The sequence below is a fragment of the Astyanax mexicanus genome, chromosome 21 (assembly GCF_023375975.1).
Source record: "Astyanax mexicanus isolate ESR-SI-001 chromosome 21, AstMex3_surface, whole genome shotgun sequence".
Taxonomy (NCBI): Eukaryota; Metazoa; Chordata; class Actinopteri; order Characiformes; family Acestrorhamphidae; genus Astyanax; species Astyanax mexicanus.
The window spans coordinates 8542547-8556235 of record NC_064428.1 but is presented as its reverse complement, the minus strand read 5'-3'; the positions used below and the strand labels follow the sequence as shown (position 1 = coordinate 8556235).

The following is a 13689-nucleotide window of genomic DNA, read 5'->3' as shown; positions in this document are numbered from 1 at the left end:
AATCAAAAGAAAAAAAAAAGCCCAGGTTTAAAATGTCTAAATACATAAACAACCTACCAAAATAAAAGTAGATTAATTATACATTATAATTATTTGTCTGTTTATTAAAAACTATTAATTGTATTAAATAAATACACATAAATGTAAGTTAAACTTAAGTTTAAGTTACCCAAAGGCACCTTTAAGCATCATGCTGCTTTGACACAATACTTGATTTTTAATAAATCATGATATTTAACAGGACCTCACTGTTTTTAACTGACAGAAAATGTATGTGAAAAAAATCAAACGTTCCAGCAGCAGAGAAAGTAGTATCTGTTTTTGACAGCTTAACAACAGATCTGTTATGTAAAATCACAGAAAATGTTGTCATCTTATTATTGAATCAAAGAATACTCTCTACAACTAGTACAATTAATTTACTATAATACTTTAAAATCTTATGGAAAAGGATGTAAAAAAGACACTCAGGTCTTTGATATTCTGTAAATAATCCTCCATTAGTTGACTGCCACTAGATTAAAATTAAAGATAGCACAACAGAGGAAGCGACTGCAATATCACGTGAACATAAGTTTTACATCCACATCCTCTACATAAAACCCACTTCTGCACACTAATAAAATTGGTTTGGTACCTTTGGTACCCACAGTATTTTAATACACGCACAAAAAAAAGCTAAAATATAAGTATGCTTATATTTATGCACATTCATACAGACAGTGAGTTTTCTAACACCTCTTCTCACTCAATGTGTTTCTTTATTTTTATGATTTTTTTACATTTTAAATTGAATATTGAAGACTATATTAAAGTTACACAGGAACTGTAAACCAAAAATGTTAAGCAAACCAGAATCTGTTTTATACTTTAGATTCTTGTAAGTAGCACATTTATCTTTGAGGACAGATCTGAACACTTTTGGTATTTTAATCTCAGTGTCTTCATGAGGGAGAGTCACCTAGAATAGTTTTCTCAGCATCTTGAAGAAAGGAGTTTCTGGAGGTGCTGAACAATAGTTGCTGCTTTTCCTTCACGCTGTGAAGCTCCAGCTCATCCAAATTAAATCACCTCAAATCACCATCTCAGTTCATCAGGTTTAGATCAGGGGATTACTGTGGAGGACAAACACTATTTTACTGTTTACTACATAATTCCATGTGTCCCTTAATAGTTTTCATGTCTTCAACATTAATTTAAAATGTAGAATATAAATTAAATAAATAAATAAATAAATAAACACATTGAATGAGAGTCCAAAAATATGTTAAGACAATTTGCTCATCTAAAAGTGGAGCTGTATTGTACAGTAATCTGCAGGAATTTTGACCTTCACATCATGGCGCCCTGTCCGGTACACCCACCCAGCGCGCATGCGCATGACCACCCGCTTCAAGCTTTCAGCGCGAACCTGAAGAGACAGTGGTGAGTTGTTGTTAGCTAAGCTCGCGATGAAATAAAGTAAGGTTAAATAAAAACCCTTTATATAACCCTTTTTATATCCCTCTCTCAGCGCTTAAACAGCGGCTTTAACTCGCTAACTGCAGATATTCTACTGTTAAACACTGAACTCTGGAGGATCTGGGTCAGTTTATGTTAGTTAGCTTATGTTTGTCTGAATGAGGAGTCTGTTTGTTATTGGTTAGCTTACCCTAGCTAAGCTAAGCTAATGTTGTTAAATACCTTCAGTGTTTAGTTATTCACTGTATATTTATTAAGTGTATAGTTATTTACTGTATAGTTTATTAAGTGTATAGTTATTTACTGTATTTTTTATTAAGTGTATAGTTATTTTACGTTTATAGGTATTTACTGTTTGGTGGTTAGTGTATAATTATTTAGTGTACATTTATTAAGTGTATAGTTATTTAGTGTAAAGTTATTTTGTGTATGTTTTTTGTGTATAGTTATTAAGTGTACAGGGCCATCTTAAAAAATTGAATATCTTTGAAAAGTTACTTTATTTCAGTAATTCAGTTAAAAATGTGAAACTCATATATTATATAGATGTATTACACACAGAGTGATCTATTTTAAGCGTTTATTTATTTTATTATTGATGATTATGAAGCTTACATCCAATGAAACCCAAAAATCAGTGTATCAGAAAATTAGAACATTATATTAAGACCAATTGGTACGTTCTGCAGTGTGGGCAGTGTGCCAAGTCCTGCTGGAAAATGAAATCTGCATCTCCATAAAAGTTAGCAGCAGAGGGAAGTGCTTTAAGATTTTGTAGGAAACACTGCACTGATTTTAGACTTGATAATAAAACACAGTGGATCAACACCAGCAGATGATGTCTCTTCAAACCATCACTGATCATCAGTAAATTTTACATTTCATTTGTAAATTGTAAAGTCCAAAGTCAGTGCAGTGTTTTCCCACACAGTCTTACAGCACGTCATGCTTCCCTCTGCTGACAACTTTTATAGAGATGCAGATTTTATTTTCCAGTAGGACAATATAATATTCAAATTGTCATTGGCTGTAAGCCAAACTCATCAATAATAAAATAAATAAATGCGTAAAATAGATCTCTCTGTGTGTAATACATCTATATAATATATGAGTTTCACATTTTGAACTGAATTACTGAAATAAAGTAACTTTTCAAAGATTTTTTGAGATGGCCCTGTATAGTTATTTAGTGTATGTTTTTTAGTGTATAGTTATTTATTGTATAGTTATTTACTGTTTGATTTAGTGTACAGTTATTCAGTGTACAGTTATTTACTTTATAGTTATTTAATGTATGGTTAATTCACTAGTTAACAGTAATTTATTCTTTATCAAATGTATATCCATTCTTACAGCAGACACAGTTCTTTTTTACTAAGATCTAGTTGAGATTTAGATAGAAAACCTTGAATAGTGGATGAGAAACATTTTGATTTGTATAGATACTACTTTCCCAAGAGAGCCACCAAATTCAAAATAAAATTAATAGTATAGAGACATTACAGTTAACTAGGGGTGTGTGATATGGCCCTAAAACAGTTCAGTTTGATTATTGCATAAGATATGATATGGCACACTTCTAACTGAGATATTAAAAATACTTTTATCAGTTTGGAACAGAAGTCAATAATCCAGAATGTCATGATACTAATAATGCACTCCATATATCTCCATATATGTCCATATACTGGACAGACATAATCTGTCTCTAGTAGATATAAAATGGGAAATGAAAACTTAGAATTTTTCTTTTGCTAAAAAAAAGTGAGAAAAAAAGTAGTACCCTGATGTGATAATTATTGGTGGGTGATATGGCACCATTTTTTAATGGTATAATAATATTTACAATATTCAAAAATGTTGGCGATATTATTGTGGCACACCCCTACAATTAATAAACATTAATCATACATTGACATCTTTCTAAAATATTTGCTCATAATCAAACTCAAGCTTTTCAGAAAACACCAAAAACATTGAATGCAATCAAAACCTCACAGCAATGCTCCAAGATCAAGTACAAGGTCTTCTCTGGACAGATAAGACAGTTAATCCAACAAAAGGAGGATAAACTCTGTTTTACTAAATTAAAATTCTAAAGAAACATTGAGTGAGCAGGTTCTTCTTGGCTTTTATCCATGTAGACTAGGCCTGTCATTTCTCCAGCTCTGGCAGACAGACTATACCTTCATCATAATGACTAATTTATACCAAAGGTCAAATATATATAACAGTAATAATGAAACTTAAACTTTTGCACATTTGTTTAGGGACATTTATCACTCTTTCAAATTGCGGTTACTGAAAGTGGATTATTAATGTCTCAAAATAAAGTAAAACTATTACTGATACTGAGACTCTTGTGTGTATTGTTTTAAATTTAATGTTTTATAAATGATTTTAATACATACCATGGATGTCTCTGATCCTATCATGTGATCGGAAATCAGGGCCAATCACATATTTTTTCAAATTATTGTTTTTACTACACAAGTTCACTATAGAATCTGCTGATCCCACACAGTGGCAGCAACAAGTTCCTCATATTGTGCGTTGCTGGAGGCTCTTTTCCTCTCTCTCACACACACACACACACACACACACACATACACACACATCGTTTCCTCTTTCCAAAGTAAAATTTGCAAAAAATGTGCAGAATATACAGTTACAGCAGTGTTCGTTTCCTCCGTAAAAGCTCAGTTAACCTTCAGTTAAACTCAGTAACTCTGAACATTTACAATATTCTCATTTTAAAAGCATCAAAACTTTCCTGAGATATAATAACACAGTAAAATGTCTAGTCCAAATCTAGTCTGCTAGACCTAAACCACACTACACTATTATTACTGTCTCCCTCCTAAAAACTAAACTACCAGCATTTAAAAAACTGAATCATGATTTTAATTATGATTAATCACATTATTGTTGTTGTGTGACATTTTTTAGTTAGTGTATTTAAGAAAAGAAATTTAATATGGAAATGGAAATCATTTATATGACCATTTAGCACTTGCTAAAAATATGCAGGTTTTGATAATGTTTTTTCCATAATAATTAAAAATAATTAGAATAATAAAAATCTTAAGGGAAACCTTGTGTTTTTTCTTTTTTTACTGCATCAGCCCGGGACTTCGGCATATAATTAATATCAAAATACTTGGACTCGGGAGCAAAACAGTGTCATCAGGACATCCCTAATAATTAAATAAAAATAAAGAAATTAGGAAATAAAAAAAATGCAAATAAATATATGTTATTTTGTTTAACAGTTGTTTATTATTTATTTTTGTTTCAGCTCCTATTCTGACAGTCGTAATGAAACCTGCGAGAGGTTCAGCTCGACCCTCCACAAAGGGTCTTAAAGGTGGAGGTCGAGGAGGAAAACAGGTACAGCAGCAGGACCAGGTAATCCTGTATCAATTCTAAATTAGATTTTACTAAATTATCTTTAGTTCTGTTTGTGTTCATTGCATAAAAAAATTACCTCGAAAATGGCAGCTGTACAGTAGAACAAAAACCTTTCAGTGGAGATTGATGTAAAAACATTTATTTTTAAGTCAGTTAGGAACATTTCCATTCATTCTGACACATTTACAAAACCTCAAAAAATAAGAAAGAAAATAGGAAAACAGAGACACAAGGTTTTTGCATGATTTAATATGACAAATTAATATGACAGTACCAGTCAAAATTTGGACACATTTTCTCATTCAATGTTTTCTTTATTTCTAATCTGAGAGGAGTGCTGGCAGTTGATTTCAGTTATATGATTGATTTTAAAAGTTATTGATATATGATAATTACAACAACTTTTTTTTTTAGTTGTTTACTATGAGTGAAATTAATGCCTGTGATATTTTTTTAGTAATTCTGGTTAGATTCTTATCATCACTGATCTGATCTGTGTTTTAGACACCATTGCCTGATGATGGACGTGTTCAGGAAAAGTCGAGGAAGAGCGGAGGTGGGTGGATTAAGGGAAACTAGCCAGGGACATTGATTGCTTTTACATGCACTCAAAAAATTAATTAATAATCATTTTACTGCAGTTATCTGATTATTAAAATAGTTGTGTTAACAGTATATTTACTACTTTAAATCCTATAAAGAGACCTAAATATTAGCTCAGAAATCTAAGTGCATGTACACTCTTAACTGGAGTATTCTGTGATGTCTCAGTCAGTGCATGTGTTAGCGGAAATACGTCAGCAGTGTAGTTCAGCCAGTATAGCTGTTTTAATTTCCCGTCCTGTATACGCTTTTCATATACCGCCATACCCCTTGGAGCACCGCAGAGCTAGTGCTAATGCTAACCAGTTATCATAACAACCTAACACAGCCTGGACTGGAGCGAGGGCACTTAGTAAGCTCAGTTCTGTGGAGTCAAACGCTCATCTCGTACTGTTCTGCCTGGAGAAACATCATCTGATATGAGAACAGCACTTTATCTGAGGAGCTCCTGCTGCTGCTTCTCACCATATAAGCTTTTTAATCAGAGTAAAAAAACAACTAAAAAACTAAAACAGATGAAGCTTTAGCAATTATTGACTCAAAAAAAAAAGACAGATGGAGTTGCTGTCCTCCCACAGACCAGCCCAGAAACGTGATAAAACTCCCTAAAACTCTTAAAGGATAATATTCATCAACACTGACATTTTGGAATGTTTTATTTGTTAGTTGAAGATCTAAGAGAATGCTGATTGATAAACAGCCATTTTAATACTTTAATTGCTTGGCTTACAAGACAGCATATTGTAAATTGATATTAAACCTGTCTGTCTTGTGTCTTTCTTGTGCAGTAAAACATTTGAGAAATATACCATGAAACCATCAAAATCTTTTATTGGTCACTTGTGAAGCTTAAACTAAAGAATTTAAATATTTGTTATCTTCTAGATGATATATGATATGATATGATATGATATGATATGATATGATATGGTGACTCAGTGCGTCTAAAAAAAGTTGAAGTTTGTGTCACGTCTTATTCTGTGAGATTATTGGCTGATTACAAATCAAAATTCTGATTATGGTCTGACTCATTTAAACTTGGAGTTTTCCCATTATCTGATTATCCAACTTTATGCACCTATCAGATTATGAAATGAATATGAACGACACACTCAATGGCACAAATACATTTGTCATTTTATTATCATGCAGGGCTCTAGACCTTTTTAACCTTTATTACATACATTACACTCACTCACAGCTGCTCTAATGTGGGACAAAAGGAGAGTTAAGTAACAGTTTATTTTGAATTTACATAGTTTATTTATCTTTAATTATCTACTCATTATTATTTCCTGCTGGTAAGTTAAAGAATATGTTTGTACTAAATGCTCAGTTCTGCTGCTAGCCAGTAAGTTGCACAGTTTCCTTGATTACTGTTGCCACTTTTGAAGTTCCCCAGTTGACAGACATGATAAAACACCAACTGCAATTATTTCTTTTATTAGGACCTTTCCTCACTTGCTCCACATGTAAACATATTACATGCTAAGCCTTTAGTAAATCTCTCAAATATATTTTACCAGCAGGGGGTCCACTCAACAACTTATAACCAGTTTAACTGCAATTCCATAAACCTCCTAAGTCTTTTTCTCATGTAACAGTGGCTGCAGAGACCCGGAAGGAAAGGAAGCGTAAAGGACAGGAAAATTGGAAGCCACTGGACAAATCCTCCATTTCAGCCATCGACAACATGCTGGGTTTATCAATATTGTGAGCAGTGTGCTGAATATAATTGTCACTTTTATTTAAAATTAAGTGTGAGATTATTCAAAAGTCTATATCTGAAAGTTTAAGCATTGTCTTTATCTGTTTCTTACAGATCTGTTCTCACAATGAGAAGGAAGGACAAAGAGGAGGCGCAGCAACACCTCAACTCACTGAAAGACCAGTAAGAAACATTTTAAAATCAGATGAATAGTAAAATAAATCAAATATGTGCTGTTTTTGCTGTATATACACTCACCAAGTAATAAAATACAATGAGGCTTTATTTTTGTGAATGTAGTGATGATATAGTAAAGTTTATTGGGGAAAACTGTAGCTGAAAGAAAGCTTTAATTTAGACCCTGTTGGAGTCTCTATCCTGGATGCAAGGTGAGATACTATTAGGCATGGAGGTGTAGAGGTTCTGTATAGATCCTGCAGCAAATTTATCCACAGATGTTTCAGCAGCTGGTCCTGTAGATCCTGATCTAAACTCCTAGGTTGCTGAAGTTGGCATCCCATCTGCTCTTTTAAAAAAAGGATTGGTGATAAATCTGCCACCTGGGTTGGCCAAAGCAGTGTTAAGATCTGGTGAAGACATTCTTAGGAAACCCTTGCTGTGTGTGGGCGAGCATTATCCTAGTATAAGTCTAAAAATGTCTTAAATTAAAATCTGGATAATTAAGGTCTTAAATTGTCTTAAATTTACTGTAAATTTGCCGTAGTTATTACAATTTTAGATGGTGCGTTTAATGCCGATGGGAAAGCATATGCTAATATTAGCAACGAGTTACCGGGGAGAGAACTAAGGTTAGGGGAGAGCCAGCTAACATTACCCGCAAGCTATCTAACGTTACTGGGGAGATAACTAATGTTAGCATAGAACTAGCTAACATTAGCGGAGAGCAGGCTAACGTTACCAGGGAAGAGAACCAAGGTTAGCAGAGTTAACATTAGTGGCGAGATAACTAACATAATAATATTAGTGGCGAGTTAGCTAGGTTACCAGGGAGAGAACTAGGGTTAGCGTAGAGCTAGCTAATATTAGTGGTGAGCTCGCTAGTATGTTCTGCACCACAGTGGAACAAAATTGAAAAAATTAAATTGATAACAAATGGGAAACGTTGAGTTTTGATTTTTATTACAATAAATTATTTTCTACTATTGAAATTTTGACTACATTTTTGGATCTTAAGTATATATAGAGGTCTTAAAAAGGTCTCAAACTTGACTTTTAAATGGAGCAAGAACCCTGAACAATTTAGAGTACATAGCATATCCAGTGTTTTCACTCACATGACCACTGCAATTGAAGTCGATGCTGGCTGGCTAAGAGATGGCCTAGATTGTGGGCAATTAATTGAAACAATCATCCTGTTCCACTCAGTCCACTAAGAGTCTTTAAGTGTTTTGTAAGGGCATGTCTAGCAGTGTGTGATCTCTCACCAAGACGTACACTATTCAAGTAGAGTAAAGAGTTGAGAGCCTTTTTATATTGCAGCAGGGGGAAATATTTTTACTGCCTCTTATGGAGAGACCCAGTGTCTAATCATTTACACATCTGCCTGAGACATGACTGCATGTCCGGTTTTGCAGTTAACTGGGGTTTATTATTTTTTTGTCAACAAGTATAATTTCTAGGTCATGTTAAAATATAATTAAAATGATCAGAATTATTTGTTTTGTTAGATTCCTGGCAAAATGTGCCCAACTCCCGGTGCCTTCTCGGAAATCTGGAAACATGATGCAGGTGTCACGGCAGTTCCATACAGAGAGCCAGAAGGTTAAGCATGGCAAAAAGAAAATCGAGGCATACGAGGTAAATCAGAGTACTAAGTTCTAAATGATTCATAAATTGTGCTGTCTTGTAACTAATTGGCTTTAATTATTATTTATTAATTTATTTACTGGATCCCTATTAGCTGGGGTGCTATTGTTTCTGGGGTCATACTAAAGAAAAAAAATCTATCTATCTGTCTATGTATATATATATATATATATATATATATATATATATATATATATATACACAAGGTTCATACAGTCATGAAAAACCTGGAAGAGTTTTGGACAAATAAAAAAAACACATTAAGTTTTAAAAAAGTCATGTAAATTTGGTCTACAAATCTTTGTGTTTCCGTTTATCGATGGAAAAAAACTACTTTAAGCGAACAAATACATAAGCTCAGAGTTAATTCAGTAATTTAGCCCTAAACAATGGAGCTCTCAGGACCTGATACACATTTTATTATTAAAGATTGTGTGTCAGATTAACTTTAGGCCTACTATAAACAATTTCGATTATAGTTTTAGTGTATTTTTGGTTTTATTGTCCATGTCTGAACTGTTGGTTTAAAAATCGTATGGTCATGAAAATTTGCTGTGAAGGCATGAAAAGTCATGAAAAATCATAAAATTTTTTGGTTAAAAAGTGTATGAACCCTGTATATAAAAAAATTAATTTCATCATCAAGTATAACTACAGCGCTTAAACAAGGATAAAACAACAACAAAATTTGCAATAATAAATAAATGAATGTCTAAATTAAAACTAAATATGAAACAATTATCTACAAAAAAAATAAAACCCCTTCCCAAATTCTTTTTGACTTGTGTTTCTTAGAATTTGTTTCAGTCATAAAAGTTGGTGTCCTTTTCCATGCAGTAATTGCTTTATATACAACTGTACATTGTAAGGAATTAGTATTAGCCCTGGGTACAACAACTCTCCCCTCCACTGCAGAGCTTATATTATAAATGTGGATGTTAGAAGTTTTACAGAAAAAATAAATGGCTATTTTAATTTTTTTTATTTCTGTGTGATCTCGCTGTGTAACGTTGATTTTGTACTGTACTGAATATACCTGGATATTAATAGTGAACGAATGCTTACACATACTTGTGTTTTTAGGAGAGCAGTAGAGAAGTGCTTAACAAGCTTGAGCAGCTTCAAGGACAGAGGGACAGTTTGGAAGACAAGTGCAGGATCATGAGGGACAAACTGGAGGACGAAGAGGAAAACGCACAGGAGGTACGAATGCACTAAAGGAGGAATTCACAGTCACATGTAGCCTGGGTTTGGCTTGTTTTATTTGGACCATTTTATTGTTAAATTAAACATAACATTTTGAAATGTAAAGGACAAAACTATAGCTGACAAATTAAAATTATGCTAAAAATGGTCAAAATTAAATTCTTTTTTTTTTTTTAGGAATAAAGATATGCTATTATCTAGAGATAAACAGAGCAGAATCTTTCGGACTGATGCAGACTGCCTTTCAGTACCATTAGCTGACCTTCAATTAATCAAAGGCAGGCCTTGGGTAATGTTGCAATAACCCGTTGGGTCATCATGCAGGACTTCTGTAAGGTTCCATGTAGTCCTGTCACAATAAGAATTTTTTATGGATGATATATTGTCCCAGATATGATTGCGATACAAGATATTTTTGTAATTTTAAGACTATTACATGCTACTGACATAATGATAAAAGAATATCATAAAAAGGTAACTATACACTTTTAAATATATCAAAATATTAAATAATCATTTATTATAATTAGTTTGGGAATTATATACTTATTTCTTCACCTACTTTAGTCCACACTGTGTGTATGGAGTCACAATTTTTGAAGCATGGCTGGTTAAAATACTGTTCACTGTAACATATGTGAACAAACATACAAATAAACACAATAGATATCACGATTATCAAAAAATATTGAGGTCATGTTCATTTATTGTACGATAAATCGATATTGCAATTATTGTGACAGGCCTAGTTCCATGTGTTGTCTTCACTTTACTTTTTAGAATCAACTTTATTTAAAGTATCCTGTCTTTCCATCCCTATTACTCATCTTAATGTTAGAGGATTGTATTGTCGTGAAAATGGTGAAGTACTTTTTATACTTCACCTATTTATGATAGGGTATTTTTGTCATCACATTGAAAGAGCTTTGATAGCACTGTGAACAATATTTATCTGCATTCAGCAACAGAGAAAGCTCCTCACACTGCAGACTGTGCCCACATGACAGTCAGAGTGAGGTAGAGGGAAATAGAGTGAGGCAAAGAGAGTGAGTGTGAGGGAGAATGAGGCATAGCAATGCAGAGGGAGGTGGAGCAAGGTGGAGGTAGGTAGTGGGAAGTAGATTGAGGCAGCAAGAGGTGAAGGTAGAGGGGAGTAGATTTGGAGTGTGGTAGAGCAAAATAGACGGAGTTAGAGTGAGTCTGAATGAGGTAGAATAAGACTGAGTGACGTAGAGGGAGGCTGAGTGAGGCATATCTTGGTAGGACAGTGTAGAGTGAGGTAGCGTGAGGCAGAGCATGGAAGTGTGAGGTAGAGGTCCACGTGTAAATACACAAACTAAACTACTTTTTATCCTGGGAAAAATGTGTGCAGAGAAGGCATGTTTTAAAAAAGTCTTAGAAAAGCTTAAATTACTTTAGGATATACATATACAGTATTTAACATTGATATTGGGGTATCCAAGTGTAGGGGTGAACTGAAATAAAATTAAATTAAATAAACATTTTGCTAAAGCTGAATGGAATGGAATATCAGATATCTCTTCTGTCACCGCTGCTGCTACTTACAAAATCTCAGTATTAGAAGAAACACTACAGTTCGACTTTAAATAAACAAATCAATACGTTTGGTATAAATTACTTTAAAAAAATCGAAAAAAAAAATTTCTTGCTATTTTCAGCCAAATAATTTTGCTTCCCAATTTTTTTTTTTTTGTTGAGTTATTCTCAATAAAATATAAGGTGGAATACATTCTCTGAAGCTCTTTGAAGCTTAGAACATTCCAGCAGTGAATGTCATGTTCTAAAGAACAAGTTTGTACTTTTCCTTTGTAGGCAGAACAAACACAGCTCTCTATGTACGCACTTCCGTCTGAACAGAAGCAGTAAAGCGAGAGAGCTGTGGGAAGTCAGTTTCAGGCATGCCCTCTAACATTCTTTTGAATGAGTGCACTGATGCCTTAAGGTGCCCTAAAGGTGTTTCACACCTGGCCAGAACGTAGTATATAATCATGTGCCTAATGTCTCTTAGTTACATGGTAATGTGACCATAAACATAGGTAACAATCTGTGATGTCTGGAGGTACTGTATTACTGAGGAACACTGGAATACAAAAAAAAATAATATAAAGAGAAAGAGTCACTGTGGTGACTGATCTTAACAAGCCTCATACAGTTCAGGGGACATTTTGACCTTTTATATGTTGATAATAAGTACAAGGATATTAAATATGATGCTAAATAAATACTAATATAATTTAAACAGTTTATATTATGTATTACTGCTTTTATTTAATTTAATTTATTTTATTTTATATAAAAAAGGCTTGCAAGCATGGCATTTTAGTGGCATTTAAACAATAATGGTACTGGACTGTAGTACAAAACAGGACTTCTGTTATATTTTGTGGTTCATGTCATGTGACCCGGCCTGATAAATGACTGAAGCCTTTCTCTCAGAATCTTTAGATGTAGATAATATATATACTAGCGTTTAGATGTGAAGTGCCCTGATGAACAGGGTTTGGGACTAACACCAGGGTAGTGATGCTCAGTGAGGCCACTAGCTGGTGTGGTAGGTAATGGTGTTGTAGGGATGCTAATGGCTGAGTAGAAATGCTAATACTACAGTAGCAATGCCAGGTGAGGCAGGTAGCTGGTATGGTAGAGATGCTAATGGCATTGTAGCAATGCTTATGGTGCAGAATAGTGATTTTTTTTTTAGCGAATGCCGATAATTAGAGAGCACAAGTGGATGATGGCTGACATGTAAAGCCGATTACAGTTATTATAAGTTAAAATAGCTTAGTACTCTGAACTGGCTACTTTAATTCCAATATCTCAATCACTAAATAGAACTTATTGCTGCCCAGAGTGGTGCCCGAAGGCATTAATTAAATATCGCTTGATGCTAATTTTCAAAAAAAAAGGAAAGGAAATAATCGCCTTGATTATTCGGCCAGCCGATATATATCGGTCAATCACTAATGTGGAAGCAATGCTAATGGAAGTAGTGCTGGGCAAGGCCTACACAGTAAAAGTGATGCTAATGCCTAAGTAAAAATGCAGGGCGACGCTTGCAGCCAGGGTTGGTTCGATGCTAATGCTGTAGTAGTGATGCTAGTGGTGCTGTAATGATGCTAACAGTATAATAGTTAAGCTGAGCAAGGCCAGTGGCAGTACTGTGTGAGTACTACAGAAGAGATACTGATTGTGGCTGGTGGTCTAGGTGTTAGTGATGTATATGAGAGGATAGGGATGCGGTGAACAGTGATCTATTGGTAGTTTAGCTGTATTAGGTGGACTGTTTGTTTTTAATGTTGATGCGTATAACTGTAACTGTATCATTATAGGCAGTACAAACGGAATATTCATGAAATGAATAAGGAAAGGAAAAAAATGAGAGACCACTTAAAGATGAGTTTCTTTGATTTTACCAAACTGAAAACCTCTGGAATATAATCAATAGGAAGAGG

At 33.9% G+C, this 13689-nt stretch overlaps 1 protein-coding gene across 6 annotated transcripts in view; it reads left to right on the top strand.

The window, feature by feature from the left end:
- The first annotated feature begins 1330 nt into the window (after window positions 1–1330).
- LOC103042756 (centromere protein Q) overlaps window positions 1331–13689 on the top strand; it is a 20715-nt gene continuing 8356 nt past the window's right edge. Inside the window, exons 1-7 of one of the 6 annotated variants that reach the window (XM_007238245.4) lie at window positions 1331–1425; window positions 4760–4851; window positions 5377–5428; window positions 7080–7188; window positions 7298–7366; window positions 8872–9001; window positions 10094–10213. In XM_007238245.4, the coding sequence (XP_007238307.3) occupies window positions 4780–4851; window positions 5377–5428; window positions 7080–7188; window positions 7298–7366; window positions 8872–9001; window positions 10094–10213 (552 nt within the window). In that variant the 5' untranslated portion in view covers window positions 1331–1425; window positions 4760–4779. The other 5 variants (XM_007238243.4, XM_007238246.4, XM_049469631.1 and 2 more) reach the window with 5 other exon arrangements.